At 40.8% G+C, this 23,812-nt stretch overlaps 1 protein-coding gene across 2 annotated transcripts in view; it reads right to left on the bottom strand.

Annotated features, from left to right (window-relative positions):
- Positions 1-15,422: 15,422 nt before the first annotated feature.
- Positions 15,423-23,812, bottom strand: part of LOC129780176 (uncharacterized) — a 53,608-nt gene continuing 45,218 nt past the window's right edge. For both annotated transcript variants that reach the window (XM_055788168.1, XM_055788169.1), the window contains 2 exons: positions 20,689-21,295; positions 15,423-17,726 (listed from right to left, as the gene is read on the bottom strand). In XM_055788168.1, the coding sequence (XP_055644143.1) occupies positions 17,622-17,726; positions 20,689-21,295 (712 nt within the window). In that variant the 3' untranslated portion in view covers positions 15,423-17,621. The remainder of the gene's footprint in view (positions 17,727-20,688; positions 21,296-23,812) is intronic.

The raw sequence follows: 23,812 nt of genomic DNA, 5'->3' as shown, positions 1-23,812 counted from the left end.
CCCAACGGAGCGCCGATTAGGCAGTGCCCTCCAACCTGACGCGCACTCCGTCACAGCTACTCTCGTGGGGTATTCACCATTTTGATCGTGGCTTCATCCTTGATGCTCGTTCCTTCGAAATGTTCGCGGTGTTCCTCCATCCAGGCCACGATCAGGCGTTGTCAGGTAGGCCTTTTGCTGTTCTCCGCGGCAGTATCCGTTTACCTGTCGAGACGTGCACCGATTAGGAAGCGCCCTCCAACTTGACGCGCGCCCCGTCACAGTCACCCTCGCAGGATTTCTCTTCCCAGCGGAGAGCCGATTAGGTGGTGCCCTCCAACCCAACGCGCACCCCGTCACAGCTACTCTCGTGAGGTACCATCTCTTGCAACAGCCGTCGCCGTTGTTCACCTTTCACCGTCGGACGTTGTCAGCACTTTGGTCAGACCTCCACCTTCGCTGCAGCTCCGACATGATTTGTGTGATTGCACTGCTCACGGCATTCCAGATCATCTCGTCGCGACACATCTCCTCCACAATATTCTCGACATGAAGTGCAGGCAGCCCCTCGCGCCTTTCGGTGAACCTGGGACAGACAAAAACGACGTGCTCCGGTGTTTCCTCCATATCTCCACACTCCGGACAGAGGGGTGAAACTGCGTGCCCGAACCGGTGTAGATATTGCCTGAAACAGCCATGCCCAGACAGAAACTGCGTCAAGTAAAAGTTAACTTCACCGTGTTTCCTGTTCAACCAGGTCGAAAGTACCGGTATCAGCCTGTACGTCCATCTACCATTTTCTGCCGTATCCCATTCATACTGCCATTTGTCCAACGACTCCGCTCTCATCAATTTCCGGATACCTCTGCTTTCCCGTCGCTTGTAGCACTCGCTATCTTCCGCCAGAGTGATGCAGATGGGAATCATTCCGGCGATTACACACACAGCTTCTGTCGAAATGGTCCTATAAGCACTTACGACTCGCATGGCCATGAGTCGGAATGTGCTGTTCAGCTTCCTCCGATTTCGGTGGGTTTCCAGAGCCGCCAACCAGGCAGGGCCACCATACCTCAGTATCGACGAAGATACACTTGCCAAGAGACGCCTCTTGCTGCTGCTTGGGCCAAAGCTATTTGGCATGATCCTCGCCACCACGTTGATGGCCTTTGACGCCTTCCCACATGCATAGTCGACGTGCTGGTTGAAGTTCAGCCGGTCGTCGATCATGACTCCGAGGTACTTCACCGCCCGCTTCGAAACGATGGTATGTCCTCCGACCGATACCTCTGCCCGCAGCACTGCCTTACAATTGCTCACTAACAGCACCTCGGTTTTGTGATGTGCCATCTGGAGCTTTACGCTGTCCATCCAACTACCGATCATGTCTACAGCCTCAGTCGCCAACATTTCCACCTCCTGAAGCGTCTCGCCGATTACCGTTGTTACGATGTCGTCCGCGAAGCCCACGATCTCCACACCTCTGGGTAGCTTCAGCCTTAGAACACCGTCGTACATCGTGTTCCAAAGCGTAGGACCTAGGATGGAGCCTTGTGGAACTCCCGCCGAGATATTCTTCACTATCTGTCCCCTGTCTGTGTTGTATACCAGGATCCGATTCTGGAAATAACTCCTCAGTATCCTGTACAGGTAGCTAGGGACCTTCAATCTGTGTAGCGCCTCGGCGATGGCCTCCCAGCTGGCACTATTGAAGGCGTTCTTCACGTCAATCAAAATCACCGCGCAGTAACGGTCGCCTCTTCGTTTTTGTTTAAGCGAGACCTGAGCTTTCTCGATAACTGTCCGAATAGCGTCCACTGTCGACTTTCCTTTCCGGAACCCGAACTGCATTTTCGACAATCCGTGGTCATCCTCCGTGCATTTCACCAGTCTGTTGAGAATAACCCTTTCCAAGAGCTTTCCCAAAGTATCCAACAAACAAATAGGCCTATACGACGCTGGATCTCCAGGTGGCTTTCCTGGTTTCGGGAGCAGCACCAACTTTTGTATCTTCCATTCCGCAGGGAAGAGACCGTCATCCAGGCATTTCTGCAGCACCACCCTGAACATGTCGGGGAAAGCAAGGATCGCCGATTTCAGGGCCACATTGGGGATTCCGTCGGGGCCGGGTGCTTTTTTCAACTTTAGACCTTTTGCCACCGCGATGAGTTCTTCGTTGGTGACTTGTGCGTTCTCTGCTTCGTCCTCACCGTACAGTGTGGGTGGCCACGTCGTACATCGTGTTCCAAAGCATTGGACCTAGGGTGGAACTCCCACCGAGATGTTCTTCAGTATCTGTCCCCTGTCTGTGCTGTATACCAGGATTCGATAACTTCTCAGTATCCTGGACAGGTAGTCAGGGACCTTCAATCTGTGCAGCACCTCTACGATGGCCTCACAGCTGGCACTATTGAATCCGTTCTTCACGTCGATCAAAACCACCGCACAGTAACGATCACCTCTTCGTTTTTCTTTAAGTGAACTTTTTCGATAACTGTCCGAACAGCATTTACTGTCGACTTTCCTTTTCGGAACCCGAACTACATTCTCGACAATCCGTGATCACCCTCCGGGCATTTCACCAATTTGTTGAGCATAATCCAAGAGCATTCCTAAATTATCCAGCAAGCAAATAGGTCTATACGATGCTGGATCATTAGAGCATGTGTAGCCTGTTGTATTTGTGAATTAAATAAATAATCTCTAGTTGGTTGTCCTGGCTTCGGAAGCAACACCAGCTTTTGGATTTTCCAATTCACAGAAAAGTGGCCGTCGTTCAGGCATTTCTGCAGCACCATCCTGAACATGTCGGGGATAGCAAGGATCGCCGATTTCGAAGCCACGTTGGGGATTCCATCGGAGTCGGATGCTTTTTTCACCTTCAGAATTTCGCCGGTCACGAACACCTGGTGTTTCCTTCGCCATTTAAAAAATCCTTTTGAATGCACCTTTTATGCACCTTTTGTTTCTTGAAAATTTATCTTCTTTTCATAGAACGAGTCATGATATATTCCTGACAAACAAATTTGAGTAAATAAATACCAAGGGAGACCGCTATGAGTACTCTTTGGAATACGGCTAGGAGAATGCGTGGCTGGAACCATACCAATGAAAGTGAGGAATACTCTGACCGTTGGATTTTCAAATTTGCAAGGAAGGTTTGTCCCGATTCTGTTCCTGCACAAAGCGTCGTACGCGATATTCCGCTCCAATGCGATTATGAGAATTTTTCGATGGTAGAATTCTCAATTGCCCTCCTCTCATGTAACAATTCAGCTCCGGGGTCGGACAAGATTAAATTCAACTTGTTGAAGAATCTTCCCGACTTGGCAAAACAGCGTTTGCTGAACTTGTTCAACAAGTTTCTGGAGCTGAATATTGTCCCGCATGACTGGAGACAAGTGAGAGTGATAGCCATACGAAAACCCAACAAGCCGGCTTGCGATCACAACTCGTATAGGCCGATTGCAATGTTATCCTGTATTCGCAAATTGTTAGAGAAAATGATTCTACTTCGTTTAGGCAAGTGGGTCGAAACGAACAATTTGCTGTCAAATACGCAGTTTGGCTTCCGCCGTGGTAAAGGGACGAATGATTGTCTCGCGCTGCTATCTTCTGAAATCCAAATCGCATTTGCTCGCAAAGAACAAATGGCTTCCGTTTTTCTCGATATCAAAGGGGCATTTGATTCAGTTTCCATGGAAATTCTCTCAGAGAAGCTTCATAATCGTGGACTTTCACCAATTCTGAATAATTTCCTGTACAATTTACTGTCAGAAAAGCACATGAATTTCTCTCATGGCAACTCAAAATCTTCTCGTTACAGTTTTATGGGCCTACCGCAAGGCTCCTGCCTAAGCCCCCTCTTGTACAGTTTTTACGTCAATGATATGGATGATTGTCTAACTAGAGACTGCACGCTGAGACAACTTGCAGACGATGGAGTTATTTCCATCACGGGTACTAATCCCGTCGCTCTGCAAAAGTCGTTGCAAGATACCATGAACAATCTGTTCACGTGGGCCCTCAAGCTGGGTATCGAATTCTCTACGGAGAAAACTGAAATGGTCGTTTTTTCTAGGAAGCACGAACCCGCCCAATTCCAGCTTTACCTATCCGGCAAAACGATCCAACACTCTATGTTTTTCAAATACCTGGGTGTATATTTTGATTCTAAATGTACCTGGGGGAGACACATTGCGTATATGAAACAGAAATGCCAGCAAAGAATCAATTTTCTCCAAACAATAACCGGAACATGGTGGGGTGCCCATCCAGGAGACCTCATTCAGTTGTACAAAACAACGATATTGTCAGTGTTAGAATATGGCAGTTTTTGCTTCCGATCAGCTGCCAGGATTCATATTCTCAAGCTGGAGAGGATACAATATCGTTGCTTGCGTATAGCCATGAGGTGTTTGCATTCGACACATACGATGAGTCTCGAAGTTTTGGCAGGAGTACCCCCGCTTACTCTTCGGTTCACAGAATTATTCTACAGATTTCTCATCCGTTGCAAGATCATGAATCCATTGGTGATTGATAACTTCGAAAATCTACTACAACTGACTCCTCAGTCAAGTTTTATGTCTTTATACCATGAGTACTTTACCCACGACGTGCACCCTTCTCCAGGCATCTCCAACCAAGTTTGCTTCCCATACTTTTGCAATTCCTCTGTCATTTTTGATCTGTCCATGCGACAAAAAATCCATGGAATACCAGATCACCTATGCTCCAATGTTATTCCGTCGATATTTTCGGAAAAATATGGGAAAGTTGGATCTGATAAAATGTTCTTTACTGACGGTTCATACATAAACGGGTCCACTGGCTTCGGCATCTTCAATGAAAATTCCAGTGCCTCTTTCAAACTCAAAGATCCTTGTTCCGTGTATGTCGCAGAAATGGGTGCGATATACTATGCTCTAGGGATCATTGAAACACTGCCCATCGACCATTATTTTATTTTTTCAGACAGTCTCAGCTCGATAGAGGCAATCCGCTCAATGAAAGTTGATAAACGCTCATCTTATTTCCTAACAAGAATAAGACATCTATTGAGTGTTTTGATCGAAAAATTATTCAAGATTACCTTAGCATGGGTTCCCTCTCATTGCTCGATTCCGGGGAATGAGAAGGCGGATTCGCTAGCTAAGGTGGGTGCTTCAGAAGGCACACTTTTTGAAAGGCAAATTGCTTATAACGAATTTTTTCACATTCCTCGTCAGCACACGCTCGTAAGTTGGCAGCGCATGTGGAGTGAAAATGAGTTCGGTCGTTGGTTACACACGATTATCCCTAAGGTCTCGACGAGTGCATGGTTTAAGGGATTGAATGTAGGTCGTGATTTCATTCGCGTGATATCTCGGCTTATGTCCAATCACTACAACCTAAACGCGCATCTCTATCGCATTGGGCTCGCAGCAAACAATCTTTGTGATTGTGGCGATGGCTACCACGACATCGAGCATGTTGTCTGGTCGTGTATCCGGTTCCATGCTGCTCGCTCTCAGCTCTCTAGAGCACTGAGAGCAAAAGGCAGACAATCGGATATCCCCGTCCGGGATATCTTAGGTAGCCGGGATCCTGATCTTCTGCTTCATCTATACCTGTTCCTCAGAAACGCCGATGTCAACGTTTAATGATGTTTCCTTCGTTGGGTCCCCGTTTCATATCCCTCCTATCCGATCGATAGTCGCTGCAATACATACACACACTCTTTACAGATGCACGGGCCAAAGGTTGTGCAGTCCACTGATCATTCAACAAGAGCCAAAGGTTGTACCGCTCATGACAACTCTACACGAACTGATGATTGCGCCGGCTAGTGACCATTCTATCCTGGATTCCTCGAGTCGAGAAAGACGCACCACGCTAGATATGGGGTACAGACTAGGGAGCGTTGCTGATTAATGGTCAGCTGCATCCCAATAGGAAGTAGCCCGTGTCGGGCACACGTATAGAGCATCGAAGACTGCAACATACCAATTATGAGAACACTTGTAATACTAACCTCGAGCCAACCGCGAGTAATCGGTTACATATTACTAACATAGTTGTAAGACAAAAATTGTCAAAATATTGGACTCCCGGCCCCGTCAGGCTAACGCCACATGTGCCTTAATAAAAAAATATATTTTGGAAATAAATACATTTGTCATATGGAATCAGTTACACATTATTGGGACAAATGCTTTTGAGATGCGCCGCTTGATTACAAAAATAAATGCATTATACTGTTTTTTTTTTCGAGTTTTCTGTGTATTCCGGTAACTTATTTCACTCTCGGTGATCAGGTGATTATTGGGTAGAGATAAAGCATGGTACGTTTTTTATCTGCCATCTTTAGCTAACACACGATTTATTCGACGGTGCAGTGTTCTGCTGGAACGTCCGCCTAATCTAACGAAATAGTTAACTGGTCACGGCTTCAGTGTTTTCATTCGAGAACAACAACAATACAAAGTTTAAAAATAGATAAATGGGCCTAAAAGCCAAAATCAGTCAATATAGTATACGATTGTTAAACAGAAGGTGAATCATGCAAAAACCATTCAGATTATACCGCACATCGATAAGCTAATCGCACCGTAATCCGAACTTAAGATTGATGCCGCTGTTTTGATGAATTCAAATTATCTCTCATAGGATTTAATGAAGAAATGTTAAGACAGTTTTTGCCATGGCTTGTTTCAACAACTGTGTACCAATCAATTTTTTTTTTCAATCTTTGGTGATCAAGCACAATCTCAGGTCATCTAATTCCGGTGTTTCTTGGAATAAATTTCGTGAGGGACATCCGAAACCGAATTTTTACACAGATAATACACACTCGACAAAAAAATTAGCCTAACAGAGTGCGAAGTCGAAAATTATAAGTGATTTTTGACATGGTGTAACTAAGCGCATCATTTTGAATCAATAAATTCTGCACAAGGATAATTTGTTACTTTGACGAAAGAAAAAAAATATTCAAACTTTTGCATTGATTTCAAAAATGTGCCAAAAACAGAATTTTTATAGTGCTTTACAAAATCCACTGTAATTCTGCAAATATAGCAGTAAGTTCTGATGTTTGCAACTAATTTTTTAGCCTGGTATATTGACTAAACATCTGTGAACGTTTCATATTGATACGTTCAGCAATTTTTCAAAGGTATATTAGAAGAGCTTTTAATCGCAAATCGTACCAGAAGTACAAAATCACACGTGACTCTCAGAATGAACGATTCGTAACTTTCGTTTTTATGAGTTCGATCTTTCGGCACGAAATCGACATCAATCGCCTTATACCGCCACTCTAGCAAGCCCTTCGTGTAGGGGCATGATGCCAAATCCGGATCGTCGCACCGTCGTGACCGATAAGTTGGATGTTCCCGAGAACCTCCGTACACGGAAGAAGGCGTAGTTCGTCAAGAAGTTCTTAATTTGGCAAGCGATTTGTACTTGCGGAAAGCGGAGTACACTTTTCGTTGCCGCAAGCACCATGACTGGACAGATGTATTTGGAAGTGTGTCTCTCTTCTCCCTCTCCCAAAGACTCACGATGGTCCGACGATCCGGATTTGACATCTTACCACTACACGAAGGGCGTGCTAGAGTGGTGGTATGAGGCGAATGATGACTATTTCGTGCCGAAAGATCTGAACCCCTCAAAAACTTCGGAACTGTGCTGAATAGAACAATATTGGGCCATTATGGAGGGGCACCCTCTAAAACGACCAAAAGTGGTGAACAGAGGAGAGGATAGGAGGTAGGAGAAATGAAGACAAACTGTGGATTTTGAGGTCGTGCAAAGCTTTATAGCTGGGGTTAAGACCAAGGTTCGCGCATTCGTATGTAAAGGCGAAATAAATTGAATGAATGATACCAAAACTAACTTTGATTGTTTTTTTCCGCTCCCTGAAAATTTGGTGATAATTGGAAATAGCTCGAATTTAGAGGATTAGGTACGGTACACTCTTCCACGAAATGACGTAAGTAATACAACGTAGGCTACGTAAAAAGGAGAAAAAAGTCACTTTCAGCTATGACGATATTCTGGCACGGTCTTGAAGAAACGCTCCACAATCACCAATCTAACGACTTTTACTAATAAAACCTTTACAGGTTGGTTCCATCTAGAACCGTCAACTTTTGACAAAGTTCCGCAGAACTTTGAACTACGCAGAGCTACGTAGAATTCTACTATTCATCCAAAAAAGCTCCACCTTCAGCCGAAGGCAAACACCGGTCACGTTCGAATATTCCGACGTTAAACTATTTTCTCGACAGCTCTTGCATTCTCGTACCTCTCTCTGTTCTGTCGCGTAGCCACAGTGAACATACGACATCGACCGTCGATCAGGACATGATCGTTTTGGATGCAGGCTTCTCCGCTTGGATGTCTCTGGCTGTGCTCCCGAATAGTTCAAGTGAGAAATAGGTGCTACAGATAGCCATTCCTTTTGCAGCGGCAAATGTCACTATCCTCAGGCCGTTATCATTGGTCGTCAAATGAAGACTGTGTTTTCCAATGATTGGACGACAAAATTCCTCCCTCCCAACACTATGAAACCGAGGTTTCGTTCTGTTGCTTTGCCGCCACTGTAAAAGATGTGGAACTTGAACAACAAACAAACGTCAAATAAGATCTATTGCATGGTATTGTCTTTTTCTGGTATTGGGCCATCGAACCTTCTGGATCGCGGCGACCTCAACGTTCAGTCGCCGTAGCTTTGGTACGAGCAAGCTAGTCTGTGGTGCCGTGGTCTATACCGATTGATCCTTCCTGAAATTCTTTTTTTTCATTTTTCATATTAAATTAGGTATTGGTATGTTACCTTACCGGGGTCGCGATACCTGATTCTCACTGATGGCCATCCATGTAGATGTCGGTTCCTTCTATGGCCCACTACAGAATATAAATTAGAAACTATTCCGTTTTATAATATTAAGACGGTATCACGGCGTTCTTTCAGTCTTTAAAAAAATATTACAATATGTTTCATTTCATTTTAATATAGAGTTCATTTCAATAGCTGAAATACAAACAAATTCAATGCCGTTTCGATTTTATCTAGACAGCTTTTCTGAGCCAGTTTATTAGATGCTAGAATTTGCTACCCGAAGCGAATTTTCCAAATGATATCAGTTATTTTGCTCATTGATTTCAATTGCACTTATTTCATAACGGAAACCAATTTCTCACAAACATATGTGGATCGTAATAAAAGAGTAATTTAAAGAAGAAATCCAGAAGATTGTGGTTATTAAATTTTTCACGCTGTTCTAAATCACGAAAAATTAGCCTTCATCGCTTGATGTGCGTCAAGTGTGTTTTTCCTACTTGACGATACTTTGAAAATTTTCAATGTCAGAAAATGGGCAAAATTGAATTGAAATTCAATTTGTTTTTCAAACAACATGAGTTCGCTTTCGTTTTTTGATCTGGCTGAGTTGTGAACCGATTTACCTTGCAGGCACAACTATTCAGATTGCTTGTGATCTTCGTTAGATACCACACCTTTGATCGAGCAGCATTTTTTCCGTTTTTTCCGTAGCTTCTATGCTTCTATGCACAACACGCTCGTTGAATACTCAATTGTTTTAGCACGGATTGTGCCAAAAATACTTCGAGACACAGGTTTGTATGCGAGAGGACACCGTTTCAGACGGCAGGACGGCGGCCGACTCGGATTGCGTAATATCATTGCCTTGGGCCCCTAGATTTTTTATCCTCGTTAGACGGGGACTTCGCCCTCATTACATTGCACAATGGTCCAGGAGATGCATTTAAGTGGAAATTGGCATTTAGAGCTCGACAGTTATTCTCTAGACAAAAACTGTCTTAGACAAAGTTGTTACTCATGATAGAGTGCTCGTCAGGGTTGCCACATTTAAATCTGTAAAATTTTCTGAAAAAATCTGTACATCTGTATTTTTAGCCAAAAAATTTGTATGAAAAATCTGTATCGGGAGGTTAGAGGAGAAAAATGAAAATAAAAGTTTATTTTCACTTTGAAATTATTTTTCTCATTTATGGGTTGTTAAAGTCGTGTCAATACAACAAAATAAATCATAGGAAAGTTTCTCGCCTCTAAATTGTACGATGTTTTTACATGCTTTTGTTGTACTTTGACTTCAAATTTTCTTTCAACGTCATCTTTGACGCTCCTCCTTGAACCGATACATGGTTCCTCGCTCTCAAAATAAAGTCCATAATTGTGTGAACCAACCGAATTCCGGACTTTGTTTTGTTGGCATTGCAAAGCAAAAATATTCGCTCAACACTTGCTGATGAATGTCATCAAATGGCTTTTTTTCAGTTCAATTATTTGTAAGGCATAAACTTTGGGGAGCCGCAAGAATGTCTTACATACGACCTTAGCAATGGATACAAAAAATTCCCATCACGCCTTTTGATATCCGAACCGCTGGGACCAAGTTATATCCGAGTCACTCAATTTTTGCCCCATGGAATTATTATTTATATTCGACTTGAGTAGCCTAAATTCGTAACCCGAGCCTTTTCTATTACCTGTTTCAACGAATTGAGGAAATTGTAGCATCAAATCATCAAGGTTTGGTAGCTTGACGAAATTTTGAGGGTTTCTCAAGGCTGCAACTATGTTTCACCAGTTCAATATAGAAGTCACGACAAATCAATTTAAAGATCAACTTCCTAGCTGCTTCCAATCCTTTTTCAGCTTCTTCTACATCGATACCAACGCAAACATCCTCAGACTTCTTCAGAAAGCCTTCAAAATCTTTCACATCAAGGTCAGCATCAACGATTCGTTACACGTAGCTCTCCAAGCATAAGTTACCCAACATGATCAATAATAACAGACTTCTCTCATTATGAAGTTCGCAAAATTGAGAACTTTCTGATTAAAAGGAGTGATTGACATTATTGATGGGCGGTAGAACAAAGTTAGGAACAGTATAATCGGTTTAGTCATAGGGTTGTTTAAATGAGTCAATATACGATTGGCAAATTGATTATGGTCATACATAACTTGGAACGAAAAAAAATACTTCAAGCTCTTCAAATTGCTCAAGATTTCGCTTAATAACTGCCTCCAACGAAAGCCATCTCGTTGCGTTGCGTCCAACTTTTTTATAAATCAAGGTATCTATGTATGCACTGTAACTAATTTAATATTTAAAATTGAATTTCAAAAAAATCTGTAAATTCTGTATTTTGGTTGAAAATCTGTAATTCTGTATATACAGATTCTGTATCTGAAATTTGGCATAAAATCTGTAAAATACAGAATATTCTGTATATGTGGCAACCCTGGTGCTCGTTTTGATGTTGTCAAAAATAGGGTGACCAAAATTGTCGATGAAATAAAAAAATATAACTTTCTTATCTTTATAGATAGAGGTAAACATAGTTCGACAATGTTGTAGCTCTAATTATTTGGATCATGTTTGTAGAACAAAGTTTTTCTCTATCTCTTGAAATAACCGATAGAACGTCTTTTTTTAAGTTACGTTAGGGTCACCATGAAAAAAACTGTTTTTTGCTCTAACTTTTATGTTTCAAATTTAACATGCAAACTGTCTTCGAAAGACTTTAAGAGCTTACTAATACAAACATTTTTCGATGCAGAACTTGTCAATATCTCAACTTTACTCAAAGTTATTGATATTTCTTCCCAAAAAACACGCTCTTTTCATTTGTTTGTCATTCTTTCTGAGGCAAACATAAAAAATGATTGTTGACGAAATTTGAAAGAACAGATTTCACTCTATATAATATGTGATTTTCAATACTATGTTATTTTTTGTGTTTGAGTAAATTAAAATTGAAATCATGAGTTTTTGGGTATAAAACCATCAATAACTGTGAGCAGGATTAAGATATTGACATGTTCTGCATCGCAAAATGTTGGTATTGATAAGCTCTAAAAGTCGTACGAAGACCATTTTGATGAAAAATTTTAAATATAAAAGTTAGAGTAAAAAAAACCGTTCTTTTATAGTTACCCTAATGCAACTCAGATAGGAGGCGCTAAAAACAACTTTGTGGAAGATACTTATTGTTTAGACAAAAACTGTATTAGACAAAGTTGTTACATATGGTAGAGCGCTCATTTTTATGTTATCAAATATAGGGTGACCAAAATTTTCGATAAAATGAAAAATCTATCTTTCTTATCTTTATAGATAGAGATAAACATAGTTCAACAATGTTGTAGTCCCAGTTATTTGAAACAACTTTGTAGAACAAATATTTTTTCTATCTATTTAAAAACTCATGATTTCAATTTAAATTTACTCAAACATAAAACATAACATAGTTTTGAAAATCACACATCATGTAGAGTTAAATAAGCTCTTTCAAATGCCACCAATAAACTTTGTTTACGTTTGTCCCAGAAAGAATAACAAACAAATGAAAAGAGCATGTTTTTGGGAAGAAATATCAATAACTTTGAGTAAAGTTGAAATATTGACAAGTTCTGCATCGAAAAATGTTTGTATTAGTAAGCTCTTAAAGTCTTTCGAAGACAGTTTGCATGTAAAATTTGAAACATAAAAGTTAGAGCAAAAAAACAGATTTTTTTCATGGTGAACCTAACGTATCTTAGAAAAAAGGTGCTATAGAGAGATAGAGAAAAACTTTGTTCTACAAAGATGTCTCAAATAATTGAAGCTACAACATTGTCGAACTATGTTTTCCTCTATCTATAAAGATGAGAAAGTTAGATTTTTTATTTCATCGACAATTTTGGTCACCCTATTTTTGATAACATAGAAGTGTAGTAACATGAGTAACAATTTTGCCTAAGACAGTTTTTGTCTAGAGAATAACTGTCGAGCTCTAAATGCTAATTTCCACTTAAATGCATCTCCTCGACCATTGTGCACTGGTATAAGCGTACCTCAAACCGTCAACATTAACGTTTTCAACACCTTACTTTCTAAGAATTTTAGAAATCCGAAACAGCTTTGTTACGAAAATGGTAAAATCATCTTGGAGCCGGTCAAAACATTGAATCTTTTCACAGTACATCACCAGCGCCACAATTCAAGTTCGGAACTGCTCAAAGAAATAGTGGATCGGACATAATCATAATCATAATCCGGAACAAACCGCTACGTAACAGTTTAGATCATTCGTTTTAATTTATTTTAAAAAATCACCCTGATCAGTCCACTAGTTTCTAAAAAAATCATACTACCAACAAACAAAACTGTTTTTAGAGAGAGCATTCACACGCCCAGCTGTCAACAGCATGATAATCACTATATTGGCATCCAAAAAAACAATACATCTCCTAATATACATTAACTAATCACAAAAATGTTCCCATAACACACCTTGATTCCAAAAACATCCCAAAACATCGCGAATATCAGCAATTTGTGGACCTTCCAGAGTAGGGCCTCCCCTTGAAGGGATCTTAATTAACAGTTTTATTTTAAAAATGTTTTTTAATAATCGCGAAAAGCCTTCGCTTCGTGCACACGAGTTGATGATCGAGGAACATTCAGCAAGTGCTCTTCTGTCTTATTGTTTGCTGGAAAACTTGACACCTTTTTTCCCAAAAATATATATTTTATTAAGGCACATGTGGCGTTAGCTGGGAGTCCAATATTTTGACAATTTTTGTCTTACAACTATGTTAGTAATATGTAACCGATTACTCGCGGTTGGCTCGAGGTTAGTATTACAAGTGTTCTCATAATTGGTATGTTGTAGTCTTCGATGCTCTGTACGTGTGTCCGACACGGGATACTTCCTATTGGGATGCAGCTGACCATTAATCAGCAACGCCCCCCTAGTCTGTACCCCATATCTAGCGTGGTGCGTCTTTCTCGACTCGAGGAATCCAGGATATAATGGTCACTAGCCGGCGCAATCATCAGCTCGTGTAGAGTTGTCATGAGCGGTACAACCTTTGGCTCTTGTTGAATGATCAGTGGACTGCACAACCTTCGGCCCGTGCATCTGTAAAGAGTGTGTGTATGTATTGCCACGACTAAGTAAAAGTTTATCGATCGGATAGGAGGGATATGAAACAGGGACACAACGAAGGAAACATAATTAAACGTTGACATCGGCGTTTCTGTTGAGGGAGTTGAGGGAGAGCATTGTACCGAGCAGGACATACATTATTTTTTAAATTCAGTTAATCTTTTGAAACGAAACCAAATATAACACGTGCTCCTCCGGTGATTAACATACGATCATTGTGAATAATTTATTGTGATTTATTGTAACTAGTTATTTGTCTTCGTGAATCATGAAGAAGGAGAAGATTCGTCATCTGTTAGATCTTTCCAAAGCGGAGAAGCGCGCATTTCTGGATTCATTTGATATGATTTTATCAGACTGCGATGGCGTAGCTGCCAGAAAAAAAAGGGGGGTCTCCGTAGCCACATTGGTTGCGCGTTCGCTTAGTAAGCGATCGATCGTGAGTTCAAAACTCAGGGCCCTCATTGACCATCTTTGTGTTGTTACAGAATAACTACGTCCACGCAACAATCAACAGTGATGGAGATCGATCCACGGTCGAAATAAGATCTATTCATCCATACAACTGCTCTGCTCTGCAAGACACATCGGGCTGCTGTTCTATAAATAACTCAACAATGATCAATCAACTGTCTCCGCTGTCCGGTCTAACTGGATAATGGAAGAACAGAACGAAAACTCTTACGCCTATATGGCAACTGTGTAAATGTGTACCATATGCAATGGTATAGAAGGGAATACTCTAACGCCGAAAACATGGCAACTGTGTAATGTGCTAATTATAGATATGATAAACATGTGACATATGTACACGATTGATATTCGGCTCTGTTACAGCTAAAATGCTAATGAGCCTAAAATAAACAAAAGGGATAAAAAAAAATCGGCGTTTCTGAGGAACAGGTATAGATGAAGCAGAAGATCAGGATCCCGGCTACCTAAGATATCCCGGACGGGGATATCCGATTGTCTGCCTTGTGCTCTCAGTGCTCTAGAGAGCTGAGAGCGAGCAGCATGGAACCGGATACACGACCAGACAACATGCTCGATGTCGTGGTAGCCATCGCCACAATCACAAAGATTGTTTGCTGCGAGCCCAATGCGATAGAGATGCGCGTTTAGGTTATAGTGATTGGACATAAGCCGAGATATCACGCGAATGAAATCACGACCTACATTCAATCCCTTGAATGTACTCGTCGAGACCTTAGGGATAATCGTGTGTAACCAACGACCGAACTCATCACCACTCCACATGCGCTGCCAACTTACGAGCGTATACTGACGAGGAATGTGGAAAAATTCATGTGATCATGTATTTGACACCTTGTTATCATAAAATAAAGAGTGGGAAGGGATATCTCAAATATTGGCCATGGATGAGGGGAGGTGGAATTTGTCTGAAAACGGCAGGGTTCTTTGATATCAACAAGTCATTGTGATTTTCACATATGAGAATAAAACATGATTGAATTGGTTTGTTAAAAAGATTTTATTACATTGTTAAGTATCTAAATTGCTTATCATTGAAATGAATATCGAACGCAGATAACGTTTTTTTCTTGTTTACGGTATACCTTGTTATAAACTTCCAATTGCAGTTTGTGGTAGTCGAAAGCATTTCCCGTCACCAATCGATTTTAAGTGTCATGCGCTAAGCGTTGATGTTATAAAAATTAGTTCTACAGGAGATACGTTTTGAAAAATTGGTATTCACAGACTATCACTTTCACAATTTGTTTTTATAAAATCAAATCATTCGCCAACGGCTTATCGTAATATGTAACGTTTTTGATAAAACTTCAGATATATAAGCATACTAATGCCATTATAGACATACCGATTTTTAATTTGCTTGTAGATGCAGTATTTCAACGTAAAATTATTTTCATGGTTGTTTCTTCGACACGCGTTTGGTATCTATTCTCCATATTTTCTAAAAAAAAATTCTAGCATAAAATATATAAAGATTGCTAAGCTTGAATCATACGTCTAGTTTTGTTTAAAAAAAATTTTCAGATTGTTCACATTCGATGTGATGTACAATAAACGAATTCAAAAATTATCTTAAATTTAAAAAAAGCAAAAAAAGCTTTCAATTTTGAACAGTCGTATTTTCGTTCTGCGACTCCTGTACATGAGATTCTATATGAGGTTTCCGGAGTTACTTCCACGCTACCATAACGGGTGTCAATAAAAAATGAGAATAATTTCAATACCTTTCTGTTGATAAAGTTGCAACCCTTGAAACAGGTTGCTCTTTTCTTTTCGCTCGGGTGCTGTCAGTTCGTTCAAAGATGGCGCCAAATCAAGCACTCCGCGAGCGCGTTGTACGTTTCTTCGAAAAGCGTGAAGGTCAAGGAAAAAAGTTTACAGTAAACCACTCGCGGGGCGAAAATGTGCCGGTGAGCACTGTTTACCGGATCCTGGTATCCCGGAACGTCGAGCGGAAGACCGGTAGTGGTTGTGCGGCGAAAATCATGACAAAAAAGAAGAAGGGATCTATGAAAAAGCTGTTCGACAACAAGGACGGTACGAGTTTGCATCACGCCCGTCGAAAATTTCGCTGCTCCCATTCCTACATCCACAGAACCCTCAAGCAGGAGGGCATCGTCTGTCGGAAGAAGACTAGGTCCCCAGAGTACACGGACGAGCTGATAGCGACCGTGAAATCTCAGTGCCGGTGAATGACGAAAAATTATCGCGGGACGTCGTTCGTGCTGGACGACGACAGTTCCGCTGCCAAAGTCCCACATTCCCGGTACTATACCAGCGACAAGGTGTCGTACAAATACAATATATAAGTTTGAGAAGAAAGTTATGCTGTATATTGCAATCTCCGACAAAGGGATTTCAAAGGCCTGTTTTATCAAGCCGAGGCCTGTGCCATCAACCAGACGGTGTACCAAGAGGAGTGCCTAAATAAGATTCTAGTTACGTTCTTAGAGGAGCATCATTCTGATGGGTAGTACGTCTTCTGGCCGTACAAGGCGAATTTCCATTACGCCAAGAAGACGTTGGCGTATCTCGAGGAAAAACAGATACCTTACGTACGCAACGAACGGAACCTGACCAACTGCCCCAGTGCCGTCCAATGGAGGGGTTTTTCGGATCGTTCAGTGCCCTAGTGTACAAGAATAATTGGTGGGCCGAGAACACCAATCAGCTGACCACGAGGATCCGGAATTGCATCCGAAAGATGGATGTCAGTGCCGTCTAGCGCTCTTGTGAGAGCATCTCCACCAAGTTGCGCTGTACGGCTGAGCACGGCCCCTTGGCCAACAATCACTGACTTTTTTTGAAGAACAACCGTTATATTTTTAATAAAAAAATACTGAATTGCTTGAAATATTTTTTATATTGTTTTACTATATCACTGAAAAAGCTCTCTTTTTTTATTGAACACTCGTTAGACAAATAATACGATTCATTTAGGCTCAACTGCTGAGTTTATTGTAAATGAACTCATTGATTTTAATGAGAAAAAATACGATATTTACCCCATTTTGTGTATAAATAGATTCTACATGTCCTACATTGTTTGGCAGGATATTTAAATTCTGTTAGTATCACGGCATTTAATTGATTGTTTATTTCGAATGTTGTTAAAAGCTAGCTGAAACATATTGCTATTGGCACATTTCACTTCCGTTTATATTTGTGGGAAACAATTACCACATGGTATCGCGGTCGGTCGTCATACTGTAGTTGGTTTGTCTAGTTTCAACCACCTTAGTTTGATGTTCATGGATTTGATGACAATTATTTCCACTCATCTGTAAATAAATGGAAGATTATAGATTATAAATAAGAACAAATTTGAACTTTCGACAGAATATTTTTTTTTGATGACTACCACGTAACGCTTGTATGAGCCTTGAAAACAAATCAACAAATCAACGCAAATTTACTGTTTCTTTTCAAATGTGTTTTCATATATCATTCATTTTTTTTGAAGTTCATATAAAAACCCCTCTTTCCTCATTCCAAGTATTTTTGGATTTCGTTCGGCATCGCCTTGTGAAATGTTCTCAGCGTTCATTCAGCGATCCCTGCTTTTCGTCATGGATGTTTGCTCTCAATATTTTTTCTAGCCACGGGAAAATAGAGGAGTACGATGGGATCATGTATTTTATGAAAATTGGTTCATAGGTTCCGAAGGCCTGGTAGAAACTGGAAGCATTCGACATCATTCCATGAAACAGAGCCGCCTTCTAATCTAAAAGACTCACTTCGTTGATCAGGAAAATAGATTCCTACTTCAAAAATTTTTAAGTAGGAATCGATTCTCCTCGTATACTGCATTGGTGGACGAGCGAGAACATTCTACATCCGCTTCATAATCGCAACTAGAGGTACAGGGTTTTCCATTTCGGGCTTCCGAAAGTATACAGCCCTGCGCTGACAACCGTTTGACATAACTGTCAACCAAAGCGTCAAATCGTTAGTTGAATGTCTGCCATTTTACAATATGGATCGTTTTAGCATCGCACAACGTGTTAATTTTGTTAAATTATACTATAAAAATGATGAAAAACCGGCAAATGTTTTTCGAGCATTACGGACGGATTTTGGTCGTCATGGACGGCCTACAGAGCACACAATCGCTAATGTAGTGCGTAAATTCGAACAAACTGGATCCGTAGCGGATATTGTGAAACCTGTGCCGAAAATATTGCTGCTGTTACTGCCAGTGTGGAGGATGACCCGAATGTTTCGATTCCACGGCGTGCTCAACAATTGGGCTTGTCAAATACATCATTGTGGCGAATGTTGCATTTGGACTTGCACCTACATCCATATAAAGTTCAACTGGTACACAAATTAGAGCGTGGTGACCATGGAATGCGTCGGGCATACGTTGATTGGGTGAACGAACAACAGCAGCAAAATGCTGAATTTTCGCATCAAATTTTCTTCAGCGATGGGGCCCAAAATTTCCGTATTTCCGCCAAAAGTCACTGTTTGGTGCGCATTATGGTCTGGTGGAGTCATCGGGCCGTATTTCTTTGAAAATGAGGACGGCGAGACGGTAACTGTGAATGGAGAGCGCTATGGCCGCATGTTAACCGATTTTTTTTGCCACAAATTGAAGATATGGATACCGATAACATGTGGTTTCAGCAGGACGGCGCCACGTGCCACACAACACGACCGAACATGGCCATATTGCGAACGAAATTTGAGGGACGCATAATTTCGCGTTTTGGTGATGCCAATTGGCCGTCCAGATCATGCGATTTGAACCCGTTAGACTTTTTTTGTGGGGTTATGCGAAAGACCGTGTCTATGCCAACTCTCCGCAAACTCTTGAACATTCGAAAGACAACATTCGTGAAGTTATGACCGAGATGCCGCCCCATATGTGCCGCAGTCATCGAAAATTACCTATTCCGGATCAAGGTGTGCGAGGAAGCCCTAGGTGGACATTTGAATGATGTTGTATTTCACACATAATGGCATAAACTAAACTTTAATTTGAAATAAAAGTTTCATCGAAATTCGAATTCTATGTGTGTTTTATTTCAATTTACTTTCGGAATTTAAAGTTGGAAAACCCTGTATTTCCTTCCTTCTTTGTTTGATTATAGAGAACTTAAACTTTAGCAATTCATTCGTCTCTAGACCTGAGAAGAGCCCTTGTGTAAAGAAACTCTACTCCATTATTCATCCTTCACCTGCCTCGAAATACTTTCACACTTCATTCTCATTCGACGCTCGTCAGTAAACCGTGCCCGCTTCCACAAACATCAAGAAACATTCCTGAGGTATTTCCGAGCGAGCATCGGTGTATATACAGATTTGTGTGATATTGATAAAACATTCTATTGCCTGTTTTAAAAGCTATTTTTATGCTATTGAGACAATTTTCCGGGTCAATAATAAGCAAGAATATAACTCTTAGACATTTTATCTCTCGAATAAAATTATAACAATATCACTTCATTGAGCCGGAAAAGAACTCAAAAGGGAAATCGATTTATCCATAGCATAGTATTAGTCAAGCGAGCAAGCTAGCGAGACCATTTCCCTGTCTCTTCGCAATTACAACTAAATGCATTTCCGAGCGGGCACCGGATTATATACTGATTAGTTTGATTTCAATACACTGTTTTTAAAGCAATTTTTAATTATTCGATAGTTAACTAGGATATAAATCTTGGATATTTTGTTTTTCGAATCAAATGTTTATCAAGGTCTATGAGAAGGTGAACCGTATACGTAAAGGCTTCGTACCGCGTGGATTTAACGGTGACCTTATTTTTAACGAAAGCAATGTGATTAACAGATGGATGGAATATTACGACGGACACCTGGAGTACAACGCGTTAGACACAGGCGGTAGAGAAATTGACCTAGGCGAGCAAGCAGTTTCAATGTGGTAGAGAGCAGCTGTCGAGGGCGCTTCAGTGGATTAACTTCAAGAGTTGGGATGAGCAAAATGTGCTACAAGATTGGATGGGATTCATAGAGGCTCGCCACCACGGACAAGATATTTACGCATTACATACAGAGACGCATCTCTCAAACTCGGATAATGCTGGTTGGGGACCAACGAGCGTTTTGGAATGGAAAATGCTACGATTTTTTCCTTTGATGTTCATTAGCAAACCTTCCCAATTATATCCTTTCTTTTTTGTACGTTATTTCTGTGCTGAGAAATGTCTTACTGTATGCGACCAAATTCAATGTTGTTTTGATACCTATAAATACTTGGAAAGAAAAAAAAACACTTACCATCAAATTATTCTCGCGTCTGTTGAGTTGAGGGCTTGCTTCAGGAGTAGATGAATCATTGTCATCCGGAGCTATCCATCGTTCTAAAAACTCACTGGTAGATCGGGCAAGGCTGGGATGGCTAGACGATGGTTGTATTGAGCGTTGGTAATACTGATCGTCGTCATCATAGTGGTATGAACTATCATCGGAGTAGTTGTCGGAATACTTCTGTTTAGCAAAATCTACCGTTACCTCTGTCATGGATCGATAGTCAATATTATTAGAACTGTAAGAGGATCGTGAAGTTTTTCTCGAACGAGGTCTGGAGCTACCGTAACTATCCCTATTTTGAGCAGTGATAACTATGGGATCTTGTGTAATCGTTCGCACTGATGAACCTCCATCACTATCGTATTCATATAAAGTAGGCAGTGAACTTCTTCTAGATCGTGTATCCCATGTTTCGCGTTTCTTTCGTTTAGCTTGCTTAGTTTCCGTAGTATCCGGAGGAGACAATATGCGCATGATGATTTCCCAAGATTGTGGGACGAACAATTTTTCGTAACGTGCGTCGGAGCGGATTCTCTCAAAATCTTCTCTATAGACAGCTTCGGTAAGCATGGTTCTGTAAATAAAAATATGGAAATATATATATTTAATTCGTTAGCATGATAACTTTGCAATCTAAATGGGTTCAGACATTTTCATATATTCAACACGCAGTCGAACAACAACAAAATAAAATTCTCAATTTCGGGAGAAATATTAAATGAGGGGCTTAGAATGCAAGGGATGTAAGTGACTTAATCGATCCCTCTTCATCAACTTTTTCTTTCGTGAATAACTCAGCGCACAAAAACGTTTCAATTTGATTTTGCTTTAGAAGCCGATAATTGAGGTTCTGAGCTATCGTCCTAATTGTCAAATAAGCTGGAAATGTGTTTGCAGTTATGTTATGATCAAAAGAGAAAGTCGATGAAGAGAATTAGATTAAGTCACTTATACCCCTTGCATTCTAAGCTCCTCAGATATTTGTGTTATAAATTTGTTTCAACAAGTGCAGGTTCCGGTCGCCCGACAGGTTCTGCGCGACTGTAAAGCTGCGCAGCTAGAAGCTGAAGAAAAAGGTGACATAATCGTTTCGTACTTTTGATCGAGAGGTCCGAGGTGAATAATGTGAAGAAGTACCTAGTCAAAATGAAAATTTTTATACGGAAGCGTATATCTCCTATAACTTTTTATTCCACCTTAAGGCTGCTTTCGACCGTGTCGATCACAAAATCCTGATAGCAAGGCTGAACAAACTAGGCATTTCCTCGGGATTCACGATATGGTTGAACTCTTATCTAACAGATCGGTGGATGTGTGTCAAAATTGGATCTGCGTAATCTGCGAGTTTCTCCAATCTTTCGGGAGTGCCTCAAGGAAGCAACCTAGGCCCACTGTTGTTCTCATTGTTCATCAATGAAGTGTCCTTACTACTTCCATCTGGCTGCCGCTTATTTTACGCCGATGATGTGAAAATATATATGGTTATCAGGAACGCTCTTGATTGCTTTAGACTTCAGAACATGGTCGACTGTTTTGAAGTATGGTGCTCAAGAAATATAATGTCGCTCAGCATCACGAAATGCAGTACCATTTCGTTCCATCGTAAGCTAAAGCCAATTGTGTTTGGCTACTCCATCTGTGGCCAAGTTCTGTCGCGAGTAAGCCATATCCGAGACCTTGGAGTGACACTCGATAATGCACTCAGCTTTCGACTACACTTCAGTGAAATAATCGCTAAAGCCAACCGGTAGTTAGGATTCATCCTTAAAATTACAAGGGAATTCCGTGATCCACACTGTCTCCGATCTCTACTGCTCCCTAGTTCGATCCATACTGGAGTTTAGCGCAGTTGTATGGTGCCCATTTCAAGCAAATTGGATTTCAAGGATTGAGTCTGTTCAACGGAAATTCGTACGACATGCTCTCTGGAACCTTCCGTGGATCCTCTAAACTTGCCACCATACGAGGCGCGTTGTCAACTTTTGGGACTGGAGACGCTGGAAAGAAGGCGTTTCAACGCTCAAGCTATGTTTGTCGCTAAACATTTGACCGGAGGAATCGACTGCCCTGCACTGTTGACACAAATCAATATTTATGCGCCTGAACGTACTCTTCGTGTCAGAAACTTCCTGTATCTTGAAGGACGCAGTATGAACTATGCGTTGCATAATCCTGTCCGACTTCAATATCTCATCGGACACCTTTTATAAACGACTCATTCATAGATGACTTATTCTGTATTTTGTATCGTTTTTATTTCGTATGACCAAAGCTTTGATGTAGTTGTGACGTTTAGTTTTAAATAATCATTTAGACCAAATGTGAGTCAGATGATTCAAATAAATAAATAAATAAATAAATAAATAAATAATGATGGGCGCAAAAAATCCACCCCGTTTCGAAATCAAAGTGTTCTGGTATTCACCCTTATTCTGGTTTTCGAACGAATAGGATACGTACACAAATCCCATCATTGTTTTCGTACGAGCCATTCGTCGTATTTTCAATTTACAGTCGTACTAGATCAAATTATTGGTATACTACATTATCGACATCTTTGATAGTTAGGAGGTGTTTTCATATCGAACGTCTTAAATTTATAAATTGCTTGTGCAAAATTGTTAAACGCAGATAATCGCTAGAGGAACTAGATTCGTCTATTCTAAATTGCGAATTGCCGGCTATCATACTATCCACTAGAGGTGAATGAACTGAAAAGTTTAAAGCCTCTTTAATCCAACATCATCATCATCATACTATCAGACATGCAGCCCGTGTGTTCCTGCCCTATCCGCTATACGAATAGTCAGCTGTTCGCATTGAGAAAATCCCTGCTTTGTAACCGCCGTCCGGTAGAATCAGATGACCCTATTGTGTCAAATTTTGCCATTTGGAAGAGATTCGATAAATTGAGAAAAGCCTGCAATCCAAAAAGTTTCAAAGTTAACTCGCAAGACTATCGATTTGAAAGAAGTGAAGGTATGACAAACTAGCTTGGTTTCGTTGTGGTAAAACATTGAACCTGTATTATTTTTTTGGGTGATTCCATTTTTTTTAACTTTTCCCAAAAATTACTTTTATCAAAAACTCA

The sequence above is a fragment of the Toxorhynchites rutilus genome, chromosome 3, assembly GCF_029784135.1.
Source record: "Toxorhynchites rutilus septentrionalis strain SRP chromosome 3, ASM2978413v1, whole genome shotgun sequence".
Taxonomy (NCBI): domain Eukaryota; kingdom Metazoa; phylum Arthropoda; class Insecta; order Diptera; family Culicidae; genus Toxorhynchites; species Toxorhynchites rutilus.
This window is presented reverse-complemented; position numbering and strand designations above follow the sequence as displayed.